Raw genomic sequence first — 17,798 nt, 5'->3', positions numbered from 1 at the left:
CCGCTGGGCACCCGCGATCGCTCCCTGCTGAGAGAGAAGGACGGTCAGCTGTTGTAAACACAGCCGACCGTTCATCTCCCTGGAATGATCACAGAGCGCCTGTGATCCTTTTATACAGGATCACATGTCTCGATGGTCATTTCAAAAGCCCCACCCCCGTACAGTTAGAAACATGCCCCTAGGCTCACATTTAACCCCTTGATCAACCACAGGGTTAACCCCTTCCCTGCCAGTGTCATTATTACAGTAACAGTGCATATTTGTAGCACTGATTACTGTAGTAATGTCACTGGTCCCCCCAAAAGTGTCAAAAATGTCAGTCAAGGGTCCGATCTGTCCGTCGCAATGTCGCAGTCCCGCTAAAAATCGCAGATCGCTGCCATTACTAGTAAAAAAAAAACAATAAAAATGACATAAATCTTTCCCGTAGTTAGTAGATGCGATAACTTTTGCGCAAACCAATCAAAATACGCTTACTGCAATTTGTTTTACCAAAAATATGTAGCAGAAAACGAATTGGTCTAAAATGTTAAAAAAAAATTGATTTTTAAATTTTTTTTGGGAATGTTATATAGCAGAATGTGAAAAATATTCTTTTTTTTTTCAGAATTGTCGCCCTTTTTTTGCTTATAGCGCAAAAAAAAAAAAAAAAATCGCAGAGGTGATCAAATACCACCAAAAGAAAGCTATTGTGGGAAAAAAAGGACATCAATTTTATTTAGGTACAGCGTCGGCCGACCGTGCAAGTAACGCAGTGCCGAATTGCAAAAAATGGCCTGGTTATTAAGGGGGCAAATCCTTCCGGTCCAGAAGTGGTTAAAAAATAAAAAACAGTGTCCCCCCCATGTAAATCCCTCATCAATTACTCCACCGTATACCGCTGACCAGAAAAAGAAAAAAAAAATGCTCCGGCCATCCATAAAGGCTGGTCACCTACTGCTGGCCCCGGCCGTTTGACATTTCTTATATAGGTAATGGACGGGGCCACCTGGCTACATCACCTGGTGGCCCTGCCCCCTTGTGACGTCATTGACCCAGCATGCACCGGTCTGTGACATCACAACGGGGCGGGACCACCATGGGACATAGCCAGGTGGCCCGCCTTACCTATATAAGAAATGGTACAAGCTCACCATTGGAGAGTCTAGTGCCTCATTGCCAACATCCCATAGGATCAACACACAACAACAATGATCCCCCCTGTTTGGCGGGACTTTAAGGGCAAAGAGAACACTGAAAACATCAATATAAAAAAAAAAGGAAAACATTTAATGAGTCACATTAATAACATGGAAAATATACCTATATAAGAAATGTCAAACAGCTGAGCCTGCAGTAGGCGGCCAACCTTCAGAGACGGCAGTTGCGTTTTTCTTTTCTTTTTCAGGTTGGCGGTGCACGGGCGTCGGGCGGTGTGGTTGAGAATGGATTTACATCAGGGGGACATTGTTTTTTTATTTTTTAATAAAAGAATTGTCAAAAACACTTTTTTGGTGAATGGGTAGGGTATAATATACCCCATACTCATTCACATGGGGGGGGGGGGCGGGATCTGGGAGCCGCGTTCTATAAATGGCAGTGGTTGCTCTTCCCTGTTAAGCACTTCCAGGATACACCAGAGCAATTCACTGCGAAGGTGCTGACCAATCAAAATTTCAGAGTCCCCAGACTGCTACAAGAGCTGCGTGGGCAGTGACAGCTTAGCATCCCCAAAGGTAGGTACAGCGGAGACTGGGGGTGGTGAGGGTATATAGCGTTAGTTCACCTTTTCTATTTCTCTTCTTTTTAAATTTTTCTGAACTAACAATTTAAATCAAAAGTGATAAAAAAAAAAATCGAATTTCCTCCCCAGACCTACAGTAAATGCCTCTAGAGAAGGGGTCTTTAAACTACGGCCCTCCAGTTGTTCAGGAACTACAATTCCCATCATGTCTATGAATGTCAGGGTTTTCCAATGCCGCATGGGATGTGTAGTTCTGCAACAGCTGGAGGGCCGTAGTTTGAGGATCCCTGCTCTAGATTCTAAAATGTTTTGCTCGTATCCTTAGTCATATGACCCTCTGTGGCATCTGTTCCAGGAGGACCACCTATTTCTTTGTTCTACTTCCTGCTGGTCCTGTCTGGTCTTGGTTCCACCCCCTGGTGATGTTACGGCACTGGTCCTTGGAGGCTGATGCACCCATATTTATTGTGACATGAAACCCAATTTTTAGGGTGACATAAAACCCCCCCCAGCCCCTATCTAAATCATGGTGTTCTTTTTCACACTGGCCTTTGTTGATTTTTTAACCACTTAAGCCCCGGAAGATTTTACTCCCTTCCTGACCAGGGTTTTTTTTTGCGATTTTTTACTGCGTGAATTTAACGGACAATTGCGCGGTTGTGCGACGCTGTACCTAAACGAATTTGACGTCCTTTTTTTTCCCACAAACAGAGCTTTCTTTTGGTGGTATTTGATCACCTGTGCGATTTTTTGATCATGCACTATAAACAAAAAAATAGCGTCAATTTTGCAAAAATAACAATATTTTTCACATTTTTTATATGAAATTCCCAGAAAAAAAAATTTAAAAATCAAAATTTTTAAACATTTTCGGCCAATTTGTTTTATGCTACATATGTTTGGTAAAAAAAAAAATCGCAAAAAGCGTATTTTGATTGGTTTGCACAAAAGTTATCGCGTTTACTAACAAAGGGAAAGATTTTTGTCATTTTTGGTGTTTTTTTTTTTAAACGAGTAATGGCGGCGATCTGTGATTTTTTTTGCGGGACTGCGACATTTTGGCGGACAGATCGGACCCTTGACTGACATTTTTGACACTTTTGGGGTTAACAGTGACATTACTGCAGTAACCAGTGCTATACATATGCACTGTTACGGCAAAAATGACACTGGCAGGGAAGGGGTTAACTGTATTGGAGAGGGAGGGGTTAAGTGTGTCCTAGGGGCGTGTTTCTAACTGTAAAGGGACATGGCTACTGGTGTAAAAACAGAGATCAACGGTCCTACATAGTAGAACCGTCTGATCTCCATTTTTACACAGGGGAGAATGACAGGCGGCTTGTTTACATTAGCCGCCTGCCTTTCTCCCTTCACCGGAGCGATCAGCTTGTCAGTGAACGAGCCGGGGCGGGCACGCGCCCGCCCGCTATTGGCTCACAAGTCAGTGACAGGCGAGTGACGTACCGGTACGTCACTCTGCCTGGCCGGGGCTGACCGCCGCAGTAAATGTACTTGCGGCGGTCGGCAACCGGTTAATTTGGTGTACACAGTTGCATCATCCATTCACAGATTTATTCACACTGAACTGTGAATGGAAGACTACAAGTTCCATCTTCCACCATGGCAGAGGAACTCATAGTTCTCAATGGTAATAAAAAGCAGTGACAGCACGCTTGCAGTCAATTGTTTCGTTCCTCTAGCTTAGTGGTCTCCAAACTGTGGCCCGAGGACTGGATGTGACCCTTTGCTTGGGGCACTACTCATATTGATATGAGACACTATTCTGCCATCCGACACCAACAATGGGGCACCATTCCTCCCTCTGACACCAATAATAGGGCACTATTCCTCCCTATGATACCAATGATGGGTCACTATTCTTCCCCCTAATACCAAATGTGGCCATGTTTACTCCCACTGATGTCAGGAAAATTTCCACTTCCGCTGGCCACAGTCCAGCCCTCCTAAAGTCTGAAGGACAATAAACTGGCCCTTTGTTTAGAAAGTTTGGAGACCCCTGCTCTAGCTCTTCAGGTCTTCTGCTTACAGACCTGGGGCTGGAGGAATGGGCTGTAGGAGTCTGTGCAACGCACCCACAATGCTTTGCAGGCTCCAATGCAAAAATGAATTAACACACATTTTTTGTTTTTGCAATGGGTACTTGCATAAAATGTTCTCAAAAGGTGATTTATGCCTTTAAAAATCTAAAGGATCCTGTGATGATCCAGACGATAGGCAACCACCAATAGGCAATGTTGACGTCACCAGGAAGAGACAAGAAGGTTCCTCCTTGCTGTGGAGCTTACACTGGGATCATGCTCTTTGCTCCTCGGAGGCAGAACAATGCACGGGGGAGGGAAAAGAAAGTAAGTATGTGCAGCATTAAGTCAACCTGTTTTTTGGATCTGAATGAACAAAGTAGAGGTTCACCTTAAAACGGGAAGGTGAAATATTTCTATAAAGGCAGAAGAAGCATACAATATATATATAAATTCAGAGGTGTAACTAGAACCTTCAGGGCCCCAGTGCAAGAAACCATGAAGGGCCCCCCGGACCTTTGGCCAGGGCCCTTCCCTTCAAGTCTGGGGCTCTTCTCACTGATCCTGGGGCCCTTTACTCTCGTTGCGGGGCCCTTTCATACGGTCCCGCAGTGGGACCCTTTCACAAGTTCTGCAGTGGGCCCCCTTCCTGCCATCTTGGGGCCTCTCCATGTCAGGGCCCGGTCACAAGTGTGACCTTTGCGATCCTGGAAGTTCACCCACTGGTGTCAGTAATTTAAATTTTTTGGTATTTTAATTGTATTATTTTTTATCATTTTATTTTATTTTTTTACAATGTCACTGACTATGACTGGTAAATTACATATTTACCGACCCCTTCCTTGTTCTCTATTGTGACACATTCCCTGCAGCAGCCGGCAGGAGAGGGGGAGCACAGTGGGGGGGGGGGGGACCAGGGGAGCACACAGGGGCCCAGAGACAGCAGAACACAAGTGAATTGGATAGGGGGAGTGGCGGGGGCAGCATACAGAGGAACCAATCTCCTCCATTTTCCTCCAGCAGCCACAGGAGGAAAAAGGAGGACAGTGATTTCTCTACATGCTGCCCCCGCCGCCCCTCCTATCCAGGTGTACAGGGGAGCTGCATAGGCCCCCTAAAGCATGGGGCCCGGTTGCAATTGCAACCCCTGCAACCCCTGTAGTTACGCCCCTGTATAAATTGTAGAACTACTGTATGTGATAAAGCTTGTGAGAAAAGTAACAGGCTGTCAGTGAAATAATGCAAACTTTAGTGACTTTGGAAAGTGTGCCAAAAATATTGTGTAAAAATAGGTTTATAGGCGGATTTCCCTTTCAGACGAAGAACTACGAATTACCAAAGTAACAACAACTCTTGACTAATATGAAGTAAAACAAAATTATGTGTCAACTGCATACAGTCATCAGTCTTACATGTTGTATGTTGAGCTGTTGAAATATTTGTGATTTTCTACTGGTTTATTCTAGGGAAAGTGAAACTTACTGCAACTTAATGGAAGCAGATCTACCATTTTGGATATCCTTAGTGGGGTATAATTATTTATTCTGCGAATTAAAGCAGAAAAATCCTTCGGAAAATAACATGGAAGATTTTAGCATGTCAACACCAACCAACAACGTCACCGACATTGTAACAAGAACACAAAAAGATTCTGTGACAGCCACACCAAGACCCGAGGAGATGGGACAAAAACCCAACCTTCCAGTCTCTCTGGGAAGCGTTACCGTTTTTAAAACAACAGCGGCCGATTCAACGTTTTTATCCCCTAAACCACAAACAAATTCAGATATTCAGGAAACTATAACTCTCAATGGCTACACTAAGGGCAGTGCAACGTCCATGAATGGTCTTGGTGGATCTTCAACAGACAGTAAGTACACAACAGCATCAACATTGACAACTAAATTGCTCACCAGTCCTCCAGGCAGCACAAAAGCCGCTTCTAGTCAACCCATTCCAATAGACAGCTCTAACGAGGAAGCCGCTGGCATTCCCCCCGATTACAAAGAAGACGATGGGGTGGAGGAGAGTCCACCAGAGAGATCAACGATCCCCAGCATAATATCAGCCTGTGATTATGACCGCTGCAGACACCTTCAAACACCCTGCGCTGAAATTCAGGCACTGACCCCATGCTTATGCCCTGTTATTTCAGGAGAGGATATAATTCCAGATCCACCATATTTGAGGAACATACTAGAGATAACAGACACATCAGCACTGATCCATTGGTGTTCACCAAATTCCATAGTGGAAAGATACCAGCTTGTGTATGAGTCTGGTGACCAGAACAAGACTGTTGATAGCATTTATGTCGCTATGAGACAATACTCTTTGTATAACTTATCACCATACACTACCTATAAAGTATGCGTGGTCGCCTTTAATAAAAAAGGGCAAAGTGAGGCAGAGAACATGGCGTCTAGGACTCCCTGCGCAGAATTTAAAACCAGGCCAAGTTATATTATGATGTTTGGTATATTAGGTGGTTTAGGGGGGTTCTTTCTAGTAATTATTACTGTGCTGGCCTCCTGTTTGTATAAGACATGTAGAAATAACATGGTAAATCAATACGGCACCCATCTGGTGGCCTACAAAAACCCAGCATTTGAGCAACATTTGACCATTCCATCATATCATTAAAGTGGTTCTAAAGGCTCAAGGTTTTTTACCTTTATGCACTCTATGTATGAAGGGAAAAAACCTCCTCTGTGCAGATGACCCCCTAATACTTACCTGATTGAAAAGAAAAACCCCCCTAAAGGGAATGGGACTTTTAAGGCCGAAATAACACCAAATACTTAATTAAAACATGTGTTTATTAAGTAGACATAAAATCAACTACATAGAAAATATAATATAATAGAGAGTCCCATCTCTATCCAGCAATGTGCACGAGCGCCTCAGCTTTCCGCGAACTCTTCCTCCTCATTGGCTGAGACAGCAGTGGGAGCCCTTGGCTCCCGCTGCTGTCGATCACAGTCTGTGAGCCAATGAGGAGAGATAGGGGGTGAGGCCAAGCTGCAGCTCCGTGTGTGAATGGCAACACAGGGCTGCGGCTCGGGAACGAGCCTGCTAAGGTGCCCCAATAAAGGTGTGTTTCATGGCTGGATTTTTAATTTTAATTTTATTTTCCATTTTATTTTTATACTTTTTTTTTTATTTTTTTTTTTTTATTATAGCTTTGTAATAAATGAGTTGAATGTTTAGATGATTGTTTTTTATCATTACATGTTATATGGTTGTTTAAAAGTTATGTAATTTCTATCTTTTATCAATTTTTTAACCATTTTTGCCTCAGCCCATTATGTTGCTTGGATAGGGGGGGTCTTTCCGGTGTTTCGGGTTAAAGGGGTGATTCTATTCAATTTTGCTTCCCTGGCTACGTTTTGTAGCCATATGAACTTTATATTTTGCAGTTGGTGTGTTCATTTGCGCCCCTGCACTTATCACTTCCGGGTATCTTTAGTTGTTTGCGCTCCAGGTTTGAAGCGCTGAGGTCACTTCCGGTGCTTCCTGTCCCACCCGTTTTGACAGCTGTATGCTATTGGCCTCATTAGGCGTCTTTATATGTAGTATGACACCGACGCTCGCTCACGCCCCCTTGAGAACGTCCATCCGACGAAAAGCTTCGGGGAGGAGCGGAACGAGCGTCACTCCGTCATACCCGGAACTCGGAAGTACCCTACACCGTTCCACTGCCCATGATGTGGCTAGAGGCTTGATGCTATTGTATTTGGGTGAGTGCAATACCTTTTTCTACCAAATAAATATCTAGACAGTATCACGCTATGGGCCGCTTTTGTCTTTTTCCACATTACACTCTGAGAGCGGGTCCTTAAAGTGCCAGCACATCCTTTACATTGGTGAACACCGGATGATTGGATACGTACCGGAGCTGACTTGCTGGATACAGGCGAAGTAGTCCTCTAACTACTTACCGTGTATGCCCCGTCTCTCTCTGGTAAGAGGCTATATGTGGTGAAGGTTCTCACAAGCGTCTGTCTGCAACATACACCTGGGTGATATAACCCCGCATTCTCATGAACTGTATACCCATCAAGGCTGAATGTGGCTGTGATGTGATTCCCAGTCATTGCTGTTTTTCTTCTATGGGATTTATTGACTGTTCTATTAAGCGCGACTCCTTTCTTAACAATTTTTGTATACATCCAGCTGTATGAGTTCGCTGCTATAAGGGCGCGGGTTTTATATGTATATTTTAAGGTGCCCCAATAGCAAGCTGCTTGCTCTGGGGGCACTCAGCAGGAGGGAGGAGCCAAGAGTACCAGCGAGGGACCCAGAAGTGAAGGATTATAGCGCCTGGAATAAAAGGTGCCTATTAGGTCTCAGCAAACCTTCTTCTGTGCCCTAGCTGGCTCCAATTCCTCACCAAGGGCCTGTATAGCAAATTGAGGACCTTCTTGATTTTGGGTAGTGGAGGATCAGTTTAAAGGAAATCTATACGGAGATAAATAGGGGCCTACCATTTCTGGTCATCTTTAGAGTAAAGATAAGACCCCAAGGGTAATTAAGGCCAGCCCCTCTCGTCACTTCCGGTGCGGCGCTGCACCGGCCCCTCTCGTCACTTCCGGTGCGGCGCCTGGAAGTGACGAGCGGGGCCGGTGCCGTCGCATTGATTCCTGGGAGCGATGACGTTCAGCTCCCAGGAATCATCGCGAGACAGGAAGTGACAGTGGAGCGGCGGCGCTGAGGGAGGAAGTACCCTGCGGTGAGTATTTACGATCTTCAATTACAAGGTGAGTTTAAAAAAAAAAAAACCTAACTATCCAATTCCTTTTCAGGTGACGCAGAACTAGCGGACGGGCACAAAAAAAAAATATCGATTTTGTGCCCGGAAATCCGCTTTAATTACCCTTGGGGTCTTATCTTTGCTCTACCTCATTTCCTATAGCAGCTGCTTTCCTCCTCCCCTTCCCCCCCCCTTTTTTTACACATATTTATCCACGTGTTGGAATACCCATAGGCGCGAGGGATATACACACCATTTTTTTTTGGAGTATATACAACCTTTTCACCTGGTCATCTTTGCCCTCAATAGTTTCTGAGTCACTGACCTGAAACAAGCATGCGCATTACAAAGTCAGCTTAACATATTATCACCCTTTAGCACAGCAGGAATGGCCCAGTAATTGCAAGCAAAACTGGAAAGCCAGAGGGAGCATTGCTTGCTTTTTATTGAGGTCCTAAAAATTTAAAGTTCAACTACAGGTACATGGGCGTCCACAGAACTTTTTACAGGGGGGGGGCATCATTTTAAGGTCAGCCATGCTCCACCCCTTTTCAACAATGTCATGAAGGGGAGGGGCTTAGTCATTATGACATAAATCGCAGGCATTCAAAGGTTTGGGAAACCTGATGCAAAAGCAAAGCTGAAGATGAAAAATGTGTAAACGCGCCTAGGTATTTTTGATATAGCGAATAAATATTATTTTAAATATTAGCTGAAGATTAAATGAATATATAAATTATTTGTGGAAAATGTGGATAAATAGTGATTTTTGAGCAGCTAGTCAAACAATAAAAATTGTGGTAAATGCAATACAAAAGGGACAGCGCTCAAACAGCCAAATGTAGACAAATATCAGCAAACAATACTATGTGCAACAATACTCAATGTGCAAAAATAAAGTGACTGTGCTTAATCAAAAAGTTAATGAAAACAATACAAATAAATTCATAATAGTCCAAAAAATTATGTGCAACAATATGCAATGTGCTGGGATAAGGATAAAGTGGCTGTGCTTCAAATACAACTTGTAAACAAAAAATCCTTTAAGTGCAAAGTGCAAATATTATTGCCACAATCCTTAGTGCCAAAAGTGCAAGAAAGTGCTGGTGTGAAATATTCTTCACTATTATTTAGACAGTCCTTATATGTGCTTTCTGAAGAAAGTGCCAGTGCTCAGTAAGACAAGATTCCACATGCAGGCATAGGGGGAATCCTTCACCAAATGTACAGCCCACTTATCAGACGACCCCTTGAGGTCTAGCGTGGGTAAGTGGTTCCTTGGCTGATCACAGATCCCTTGTGGGCTTGGGATAGGTGTTGCAGGATCCAATCCACTGTATTGGAAGGGCTGTATGGGTGTCTTCTATGTATTCATTGGAACCCTGGTGGTCTCAGTGAGCGGCATAAAACATGAAGGGGAGGCTCATAGTGTAGTAAGCAAAGTAATATTTAATGAAACAAGTACTCACTTACATCTCAGAATCGAAGTAGCGGCTGGTACATGTAATTGCGGCGGTGAAGCCAGTTTGTGTTCCAACTTGCGTTCCGGAAGGCGAAAGTGACGTTAGGGCGTAGCACGTGACCCAACGCATTTTGTCATCAACGTATGACGTGATCAGGGGATCAGACGATACGTTGATGACGAAACGCGTTGGGTCACATGCTACGCCCTAACGTCACTTCCGCCTTCCGGAAGTCTATTGTTTTCATTAACTTTTTGATTCAGCACAGTCACTTTAGTTTTGCACATTGCGTATTGTTGCACATAGTATTGTTTGCTGATATTTGTCTAGCTGTTTGAGCGCTGTCCCTTTTGTATTGCAAAAGCAAAGCTGACCCTCTCGGTTTTGGGTCCGTGCAGGCAGCGCATGCATGCACGTGACATCAGTACGCTCTGTGACGTCACATGCCGTGCCTTCGTGCACGGGGCCACAAATCTCCTTAATTGCCTTGCCCTGGGCTCCTCCTCTCCTGGATTGATAGCACAGGGCCTGGGGCTGAGGACAGTGGTCCACACGGCTGCTGGTGTCAGTCACCGCACAAGTTATGACTCGCGAGTATTTCTTTTTAAAGGGAAATAAGCTGCTCTTTACCAGGTTTCAGAGCGCTGACTGCCGCTCAAGTGACCCGCCGCTTCTCTCCTCCTCTCGGCCTCCCCTCATCCTCCCCTTCCGACTGACGTCAGCGGGGAATCCATGGCCCTGCCCGCTGCAGGCAGCTGTCAAGACACGGAGAGGAGAGAGCTGGCAGGTCATGTGAGTGGCAATTGGCACTCTGAAAACTGGTAAAGAACGGCTTATTTTTTTAAAACACAGACACAGGGGCAAGGACACACAGGATTATTAAACAGACCAGACAGGATGGTATAAAGTGGCTTAACAACCAACTTAAAGGGGAAGTTGAGATTCCAGGGAGGGCACTTGCCCCCCCATGCGGACGCCCATGTACAGGTACTTATTGCCAACTCTCATCTGTACAAGATGTAAACGTGATCATGGAGACCTAATACACCAATTGTGGAGGTGCCCCAAGCTGCATGTTTATTGGACAGGGGTGGTAGACCCTCTAAACAGAGTATACCAGGTATCTTTACCTATGGATCCCAAGCACTGTCTACTTAGTATACTAAATTAATTGGAATGGGAGAATTACACTAAAGACGCAATTGTGAGAACCCTGTTCTTGGCACGCAAGTTTATAATGGTACATTGGAAATCTGATAATCCCCCTACCATAAAGGAGTGGATTACGGCAGTGGGTAATACTATATGAATGGAAAAGCTTGTCTACCAACACAGGGGATGCTCTGGAAAGTACGAAAGGCTATGGGCTTCCTGGTTGAAAGTCCCTGGATTAGAACCAGTGGACTTGGTCATGGACCGGCTGCTAGGCGTGAATGCGGATTAATACACTATTCTTGCTGATGGATATATACAATGGTGCCAGGAATGGGGGTATGGTTACTAATTGAATACACAGCTCTTACGTGTACGTGCATATACAGTGCCTTGAGAAAGTATTCGGCCCCCTTGAACTTTTCGACCTTTTGCCACATTTCAGGCTTCAAACATAAATATATAAAACTGTAATTTTTTTGTGAAGAATCAACAACAAGTGGGACACAATCATGAAGTGGAACGAAATTTATTGGATAATTCAAACTTTTTTAACAAATAAAAAACTGAAAAATTGGGCGTGCAAAATTATTCAGCCCTCTTAAGTTAATACTTTGTAGCGCCACCTTTTGCTGCGATTACAGCTGTAAGTTGCTTGGGGTATGTCTCTATCAGTTTTGCACATCGAGAGACTGAAATTTTTGCCCATTCCTCCTTGCAAAACAGCTCGAGCTCAGTTAGGTTGGATGGAGAGCGTTTGTGAACAGCAGTTTTCAGTTCTTTCCACAGATTCTCGATTGGATTCAGGTCTGGACTTTGACTTGGCCATTCTAACACCTGGATATGTTTATTTGTGAACCATTCCATTGTAGATTTTGCTTTATGTTTTGGATCATTGTCTTGTTGGAAGACAAATCTCCGTCCCAGTCTCAGGTCTTTTGCAGACTCCATCAGGTTTTCTTCCAGAATGGTCCTGTATTTGGCTCCATCCATCTTCCCATCAATTTTAACCATCTTCCCTGTCCCTGCTGAAGAAAAGCAGGCCCAAACCATGATGCTGCCACCACCATGTTTGACAGTGGGGATGGTGTGTTCAGGGTGATGAGCTGTGTTGCTTTTACGCCAAACATAAAGTTTTGCATTGTTGCCAAAAAGTTTGATTTTGGTTTCATCTGACCAGAGCACCTTCTTCCACATGTTTGGTGTCTCCCAGGTGGCTTGTGGCAAAATTTAAACGACACCTTTTATGGATAGCTTTAAGAAATGGCTTTCTTCTTACCACCCTTCCATAAAGGCCAGATTTGTGCAGTATACGACTGATTGTTGTCCTATGGACAGAGTCTCCCACCTCAGCTGTAGATCTCTGCAGTTCATCCAGAGTGATCATGGGCCTCTTGGCTGCATCTCTGATCAGTCTTCTCCTTGTATGAGCTGAAAGTTTAGAGGGACGGCCAGGTCTCCGTAGATTTGCAGTGGTCTGATACTCCTTCCATTTCAATATTTTTGCTTGCACAGTGCTCCTTGGGATGTTTAACTACCTCAATACTGGGCACTTAAACCCCCTTCCTTCCCAGACCAATTTTCAGCTTTTAGCGCTGTTGCAATTTGAATGACAATTGCGCGGTCATGCAACACTGTACCTAAACCAAATTTGTGTCATTTTTTCCCCACAAATAGAGCTTTCTTTTGGTGGTATTTGATCACCGTCAGGTTTTTTCTTTTTTGGTGCACAAATAAAAAAAGACCGAAAAGTTTGAAAAAAAAAAAAGTTTTTTTGTTTAGGTTATAAAATTTTGTAAATAGATATGTTTTTTCCTGCACTGATGAGCACTGATGATGCCGCACTGACAGGCACTGATGAGGAGACACTGATGGGGTGGCACTGATGGGGTGGCACTGATATGCAGCACTGATGGGCACTGATAGGTAGCACTGATATGCAGCACTGATGGGCACTGATATGTGGCACTGAGAGATAGCACTGATATGCAGCATTGGTGGGCACTGATAGGCAGCGCTGATGGGCACTGATAGGCAGCACTGATGGGCACTGATTGGCGGCACTGATGGGCACTGATAGGTGGCACTGTTGGGCGGCAATGATCGGCACTGATCGGCACTGATGGGGGGCACTGATCGGCACTGATGGGGGGCACTGATGGGCACTGATAGGCGGCACTGGTGGGCAGTAATGGGCACTGGTGGGCGGCACTGATAGATGGCAATAACGGCATTGGTGGGCAGCACTGATAGATGGCATTGGTGGGCAACACTGATAGGGAGGGCACTGGGGGGCTCTCTGAGCCCTGCTTGCCATCCCTGGTGGCCATGGTGGGCATCCCTGGTGGTCATGGGTGGGCACCCCTCCCCCCCCAAGGCTGTACTGGTAATCAATCATCTGATTACCAGCACAGACCCCCCCTGTGATCAGTGAGTAATTAGAAATACTCACTGATCACCCCCGCAGCAGCACCGATCCTCTTCTCTTCTCCTCACTGACAGGATCTTTCAGGAGGAGAAGAGATCGAAGCCGTTACAACGGCTCTATTTACATTACATGACGGCTGTGATTGGACACAGCCGTCATGTGATCAGGAGGGCCAATCACAGGGCCCTCCTGCCGAATGATGTTGCTCTGTGTCCGAGGGACACAGGCACATCGAGATCGCGCTGCTGCGCGTGCCCGCGGCGGCGCGATCTCTCTCCTTCTGAAGGACGTTCCGGAACGTCCATTCAGAAGGACGAGACTCCCACCTGGCCGTATATTTACAATGGCCCGGGTGGGAGGTGGTTAAAGCTTTGGAAATCTTTTTGTATCCAAATCCGGCTTTAAACTTCTCCACAACAGTATCTCGGACCTGCCTGGTGTGTTCCTTGTTCTTCATGATGCTCTCTGCGCTTTACATGGACCTCTGAGACTATCACAATGCAGGTGCATTTATACGGAGACTTGATTACACACAGATGGATTCTATTTATCATCATTAGTCATTTAGGTCAACATTGGATCATTCAGAGATCCTCACTGAACTTCTGGAGAGAGTTTGCTGCACTGAAAGTAAAGGGGCTGAATAATTTTGCACGCCCAATTTTTCAGTTTTTTATTTGTTAACAAAGTTTGAAATATCCAATAAATTTCGTTCCACTTAATGATTGTGTCCCACTTGTTGTTGATTCTTCACAAAAAATTACAGTTTTATATCTTTATGTTTGAAGCCTGAAATGTGGCAAAAGGTCGCAAAGTTCAAGGGGGCCGAATACTTTCGCAAGGCACTGTACATGGTGCTGCTGAAGTTATGTCTGTATGTATATTTTATATGAATCTAACCTAATGGCTGTATTGTACTGGCTCAATGTTAATAAAGTATTTTTCTGGATTAAAAAAAAAAAAAGTGCGCCTACTGGACAATCTGTATTACTGAATGTGGCCTCAGCTACACAGTATACAGCACTTTGTTCCAGCAGTGATACGGGGACTTTCCATACCACTCTCGGAACAAAGTACAAACCCAATTCCAAAAAAGTTGGGACACTGTACAAATTGTGAATAAAAACAGAATGCAATGATGTGGAAGTTTCAAATTTCAATATTTTATTCAGAATACAACATAGATGACATATCAAATGTTTAAACTGAGAAAATGTATCATTTTAGGGGAAAAATAAATTAATTTTAAATTTTATGGCATCAACACATCTCAAAAAAGTTGGGACAAGGCCATGTTTACCACTGTGTGGCCTCCCCTCTTCTTTTTATAACAGTCTACAAACGTCTGGGGACTGAGGAGACAAGTTGTCCAAGTTTAGGAATAGGAATGTTGTCCCATTCTTGTCTAATACAGGCTTCTAGTTGCTCAACTGTCTTAGGTCATGTTTGTTGCATCTTCCGCTTTATGATGCGCCAAATTTTTCTATGGGTGAAAGATCTGGACTGCAGGCTGGCCATTTCAGTACCCGGATCTTTCTTCTACGCAGCCATGATGTTGTAATTGATGCAGTATGTGGTCTGGCATTGTCATGTTGGAAAATGCAAGGTCTTCCCTGAAAGAGACGACGTCCTGACGTCCTGACGAAGCGTGCGTCACGCACGCGAAACGCGTTGACGTCACACGCCGGCCCCACGCCACCCGGAAGAGCCACCTATGCGTTCCAGCTCCTGCTCAAGGCGCGGTTGTTTGGCGCCATACGGAACACGCAGCCTCCTCAAGGCATGCCGGAGCTGAACCCGAGCACCAAGCCTACATTGCTGGTTGAAGGGGGATAGAGAAAGGGCAGTACACACCTGGCTGCACTGGGTCTACAGTACATGTGATGCTATTAAGTGAACGGCCATACTGGCCAAACAGCAAACACTCATCAACAGTGTATACAGCCTAATCAAGGTGTGAGCCTGCGCAGCCATCTTATGATACTGCGTCTCTCCCCAGCTCCCGTACCTGCATCTGCAAAACTAGGAGAGACTCTTTGGTGCACGGTGACCAATGACGGTCTGTTATTGCCATCCTAAATCTTAGAGGACCCTCACTTACCCTCTTTGAGGACATCTATCAGAGTCCAAATAATTTGTCTTACCAGCTTCAAACATAAAATATCCCATTTGTTATGCAGACATTCCTTTGGACACTTTCTCTTATTACTGTGAAGTGCCCCTGGAAACCAAGATTTCCTAACAGTTGAAATACAAATGAGCAGAAGTGTTAAGGCTTAGTCTGTCTGAATGGTCTACCAGTATTTTCAACATTCATGACTGTCTGTCATCTGGACTCTAGAATTACTGTTATGCTGGCCAAAAAAGTACTAAATTGACCACTCAGGACCATACTGTATTTTGTCCATGATTTTTGTGCATCTTGGTGAAGCTTTATCAGCCGTTTATATATCAAGTTGAATCATTATACCGTGGCATGCCGACCAGCAGTCCCATGGGTTAGCAGCATTCACATATTCCGGGTTGGAACATATGCTGTACGCCCATGCGCCTGCTGGTCAGAACTTCTGGTGTGAATGTGAGGCCGGCTTTGTGAGTGTGAGTCATTGTTTTTATGTGTCTTGTTTGTTGATGGTTGTTAACATTTTGCACCATTTATATTTTTGTATTGTTCCCCAACGTTGGGGTATTTTCAGACAGTGTGTCTTTTTGATCAATAAAGTTTTTTGATAAATTTCACTAAGTTGGTTTGAGCATCCCTTCATGCAGCCGTTTCCAGGGGTTCACTATGGCCCCTCACAATTTTCCTTTACAATAGTATGTTGGCTGCGGTGGCTCCCTACTTATAATTAGAGACCATTTGGATTTCCGATAGGTCTCTTAACGGTTTAGTGCCCAGTACATATAGGGCATTTATGTCTCTCACTGGGGTGCTTTTTTATTTGTCTAGAACTTGGATATACCTTTCAGCATTGATGGCACCTTTCCAGATGTGTAAGCTGCCCATGCCACACGCATTTATGCAACCCCATACCATCAGAGATGCAGGCTTCTGAACTGAGCGCTGATAACAACTTGGGTTGTCCTTTTTAGGGCATTAAAGGGTCCTGGGCAATGCAGTGCACTGGGGCCCTGCCTACACAATCAACCACGAGAACAAAAATAAAAATCATCGATAAGGCGATATTTATTGGTACAGCAGTGCCAGGCTAATGACAGCTTCCAAGTTCAGCGGGAGTCAGACTCGACTGTCCTGTGTGTACCTGTTCCCGTGGAGGCAGACAGGTATTCCTGCAGTTGTGGGCTCCCCCTCCATGGCCCAAGTGGCCCGACAGCAGCGCAGGACCGACAGGTGCTTGCCACCTGCTAAGTTCGGCGGCGGAATGCACAAGGGAATCGGGACTAATGCTTGGCTGGGGCTGGGCAGGTGGGGCCCCCCGGGCAACTGGCCAGTGTGCCCATTCGGAAAGATGGCCCTGGCCACACAGGATTCAAAATATGATCACGATGATGTTTGACCCCAGCAAATGTGCTGCAGTAGTGAAAAGGTGGGGACAGTAAATACCACCAAGTGGCCTACTAGCCAATGTGCCAATGATCTCACGCATTCATCCATCCGTTAGTGCCACTGCGAATGCCTTCACCTTAGCACAAAGGCCACTAGTAATCTGCTTTCCAGGAGGCAAGATATCAGTTTTATCAGTTCCAACACCTATAAAGCTTTTTATAGATTTCAGAGGGCAGCGAATTGTGCATCTTCAGGGAACAAAATCAGTGCTGCATAACAACTGATTGAGCTTACCAAGTAACTGGCCAATTAATGTCAATGGAGAGGGGGATCAAATGTTTAGTTTTGATTTAAACTGTTTTATTCCTAAATGGTAAAAGGTTTGTTTTTATATTCGATGTGTATGGATATTGTTTTGATGGTATACCATCTGTTATTATTGTAAAGGACAGCTGGGGGTATATTTAACGTGTTACTAAACCCAGAACCCTGCAGTCACTATATTTGGTCCCCCACCGTACACAGAACATGGAAATGTAATTATTTTAGTAAATATAAACTGCTAAATACCTTTTCTCATCAGCAGTATATAGCAGCCTTGACTTCTATCAGTGTCTGGTTAAATCTTGTAGGAGAAGTTTTAATTCTCCCCTGACTGTCCTATGAGGCTGCAGGACCACTGACCCTCTGTCTGGACAGTGCTGATTGGCCCTGTGCTGATCACATGCACCC

The 17,798-nt window shown here is 44.7% G+C and overlaps 1 protein-coding gene across 1 annotated transcript in view; it reads left to right on the top strand.

Moving 5' to 3' along the window:
• The window catches only part of LOC309550872 (leucine-rich repeat neuronal protein 4-like), a 33,667-nt gene extending 27,241 nt beyond the window's left edge, over positions 1-6,426 (top strand). Inside the window, exon 5 of the mRNA XM_082251239.1 lies at positions 5,229-6,426. Coding sequence (XP_082107365.1) covers positions 5,229-6,405 — 1,177 coding nt within the window. The 3' untranslated portion in view covers positions 6,406-6,426. The remainder of the gene's footprint in view (positions 1-5,228) is intronic.
• Positions 6,427-17,798: the final 11,372 nt, after the last annotated feature.

This window comes from Pelophylax lessonae, assembly GCF_965119305.1.
Source record: "Pelophylax lessonae genome assembly, chromosome: 3".
Classification (NCBI taxonomy): Eukaryota; Metazoa; Chordata; class Amphibia; order Anura; family Ranidae; genus Pelophylax; species Pelophylax lessonae.
The sequence above is the reverse complement of the archived record's forward strand: the minus strand, read 5'-3'. Positions and strand labels throughout refer to the sequence as shown.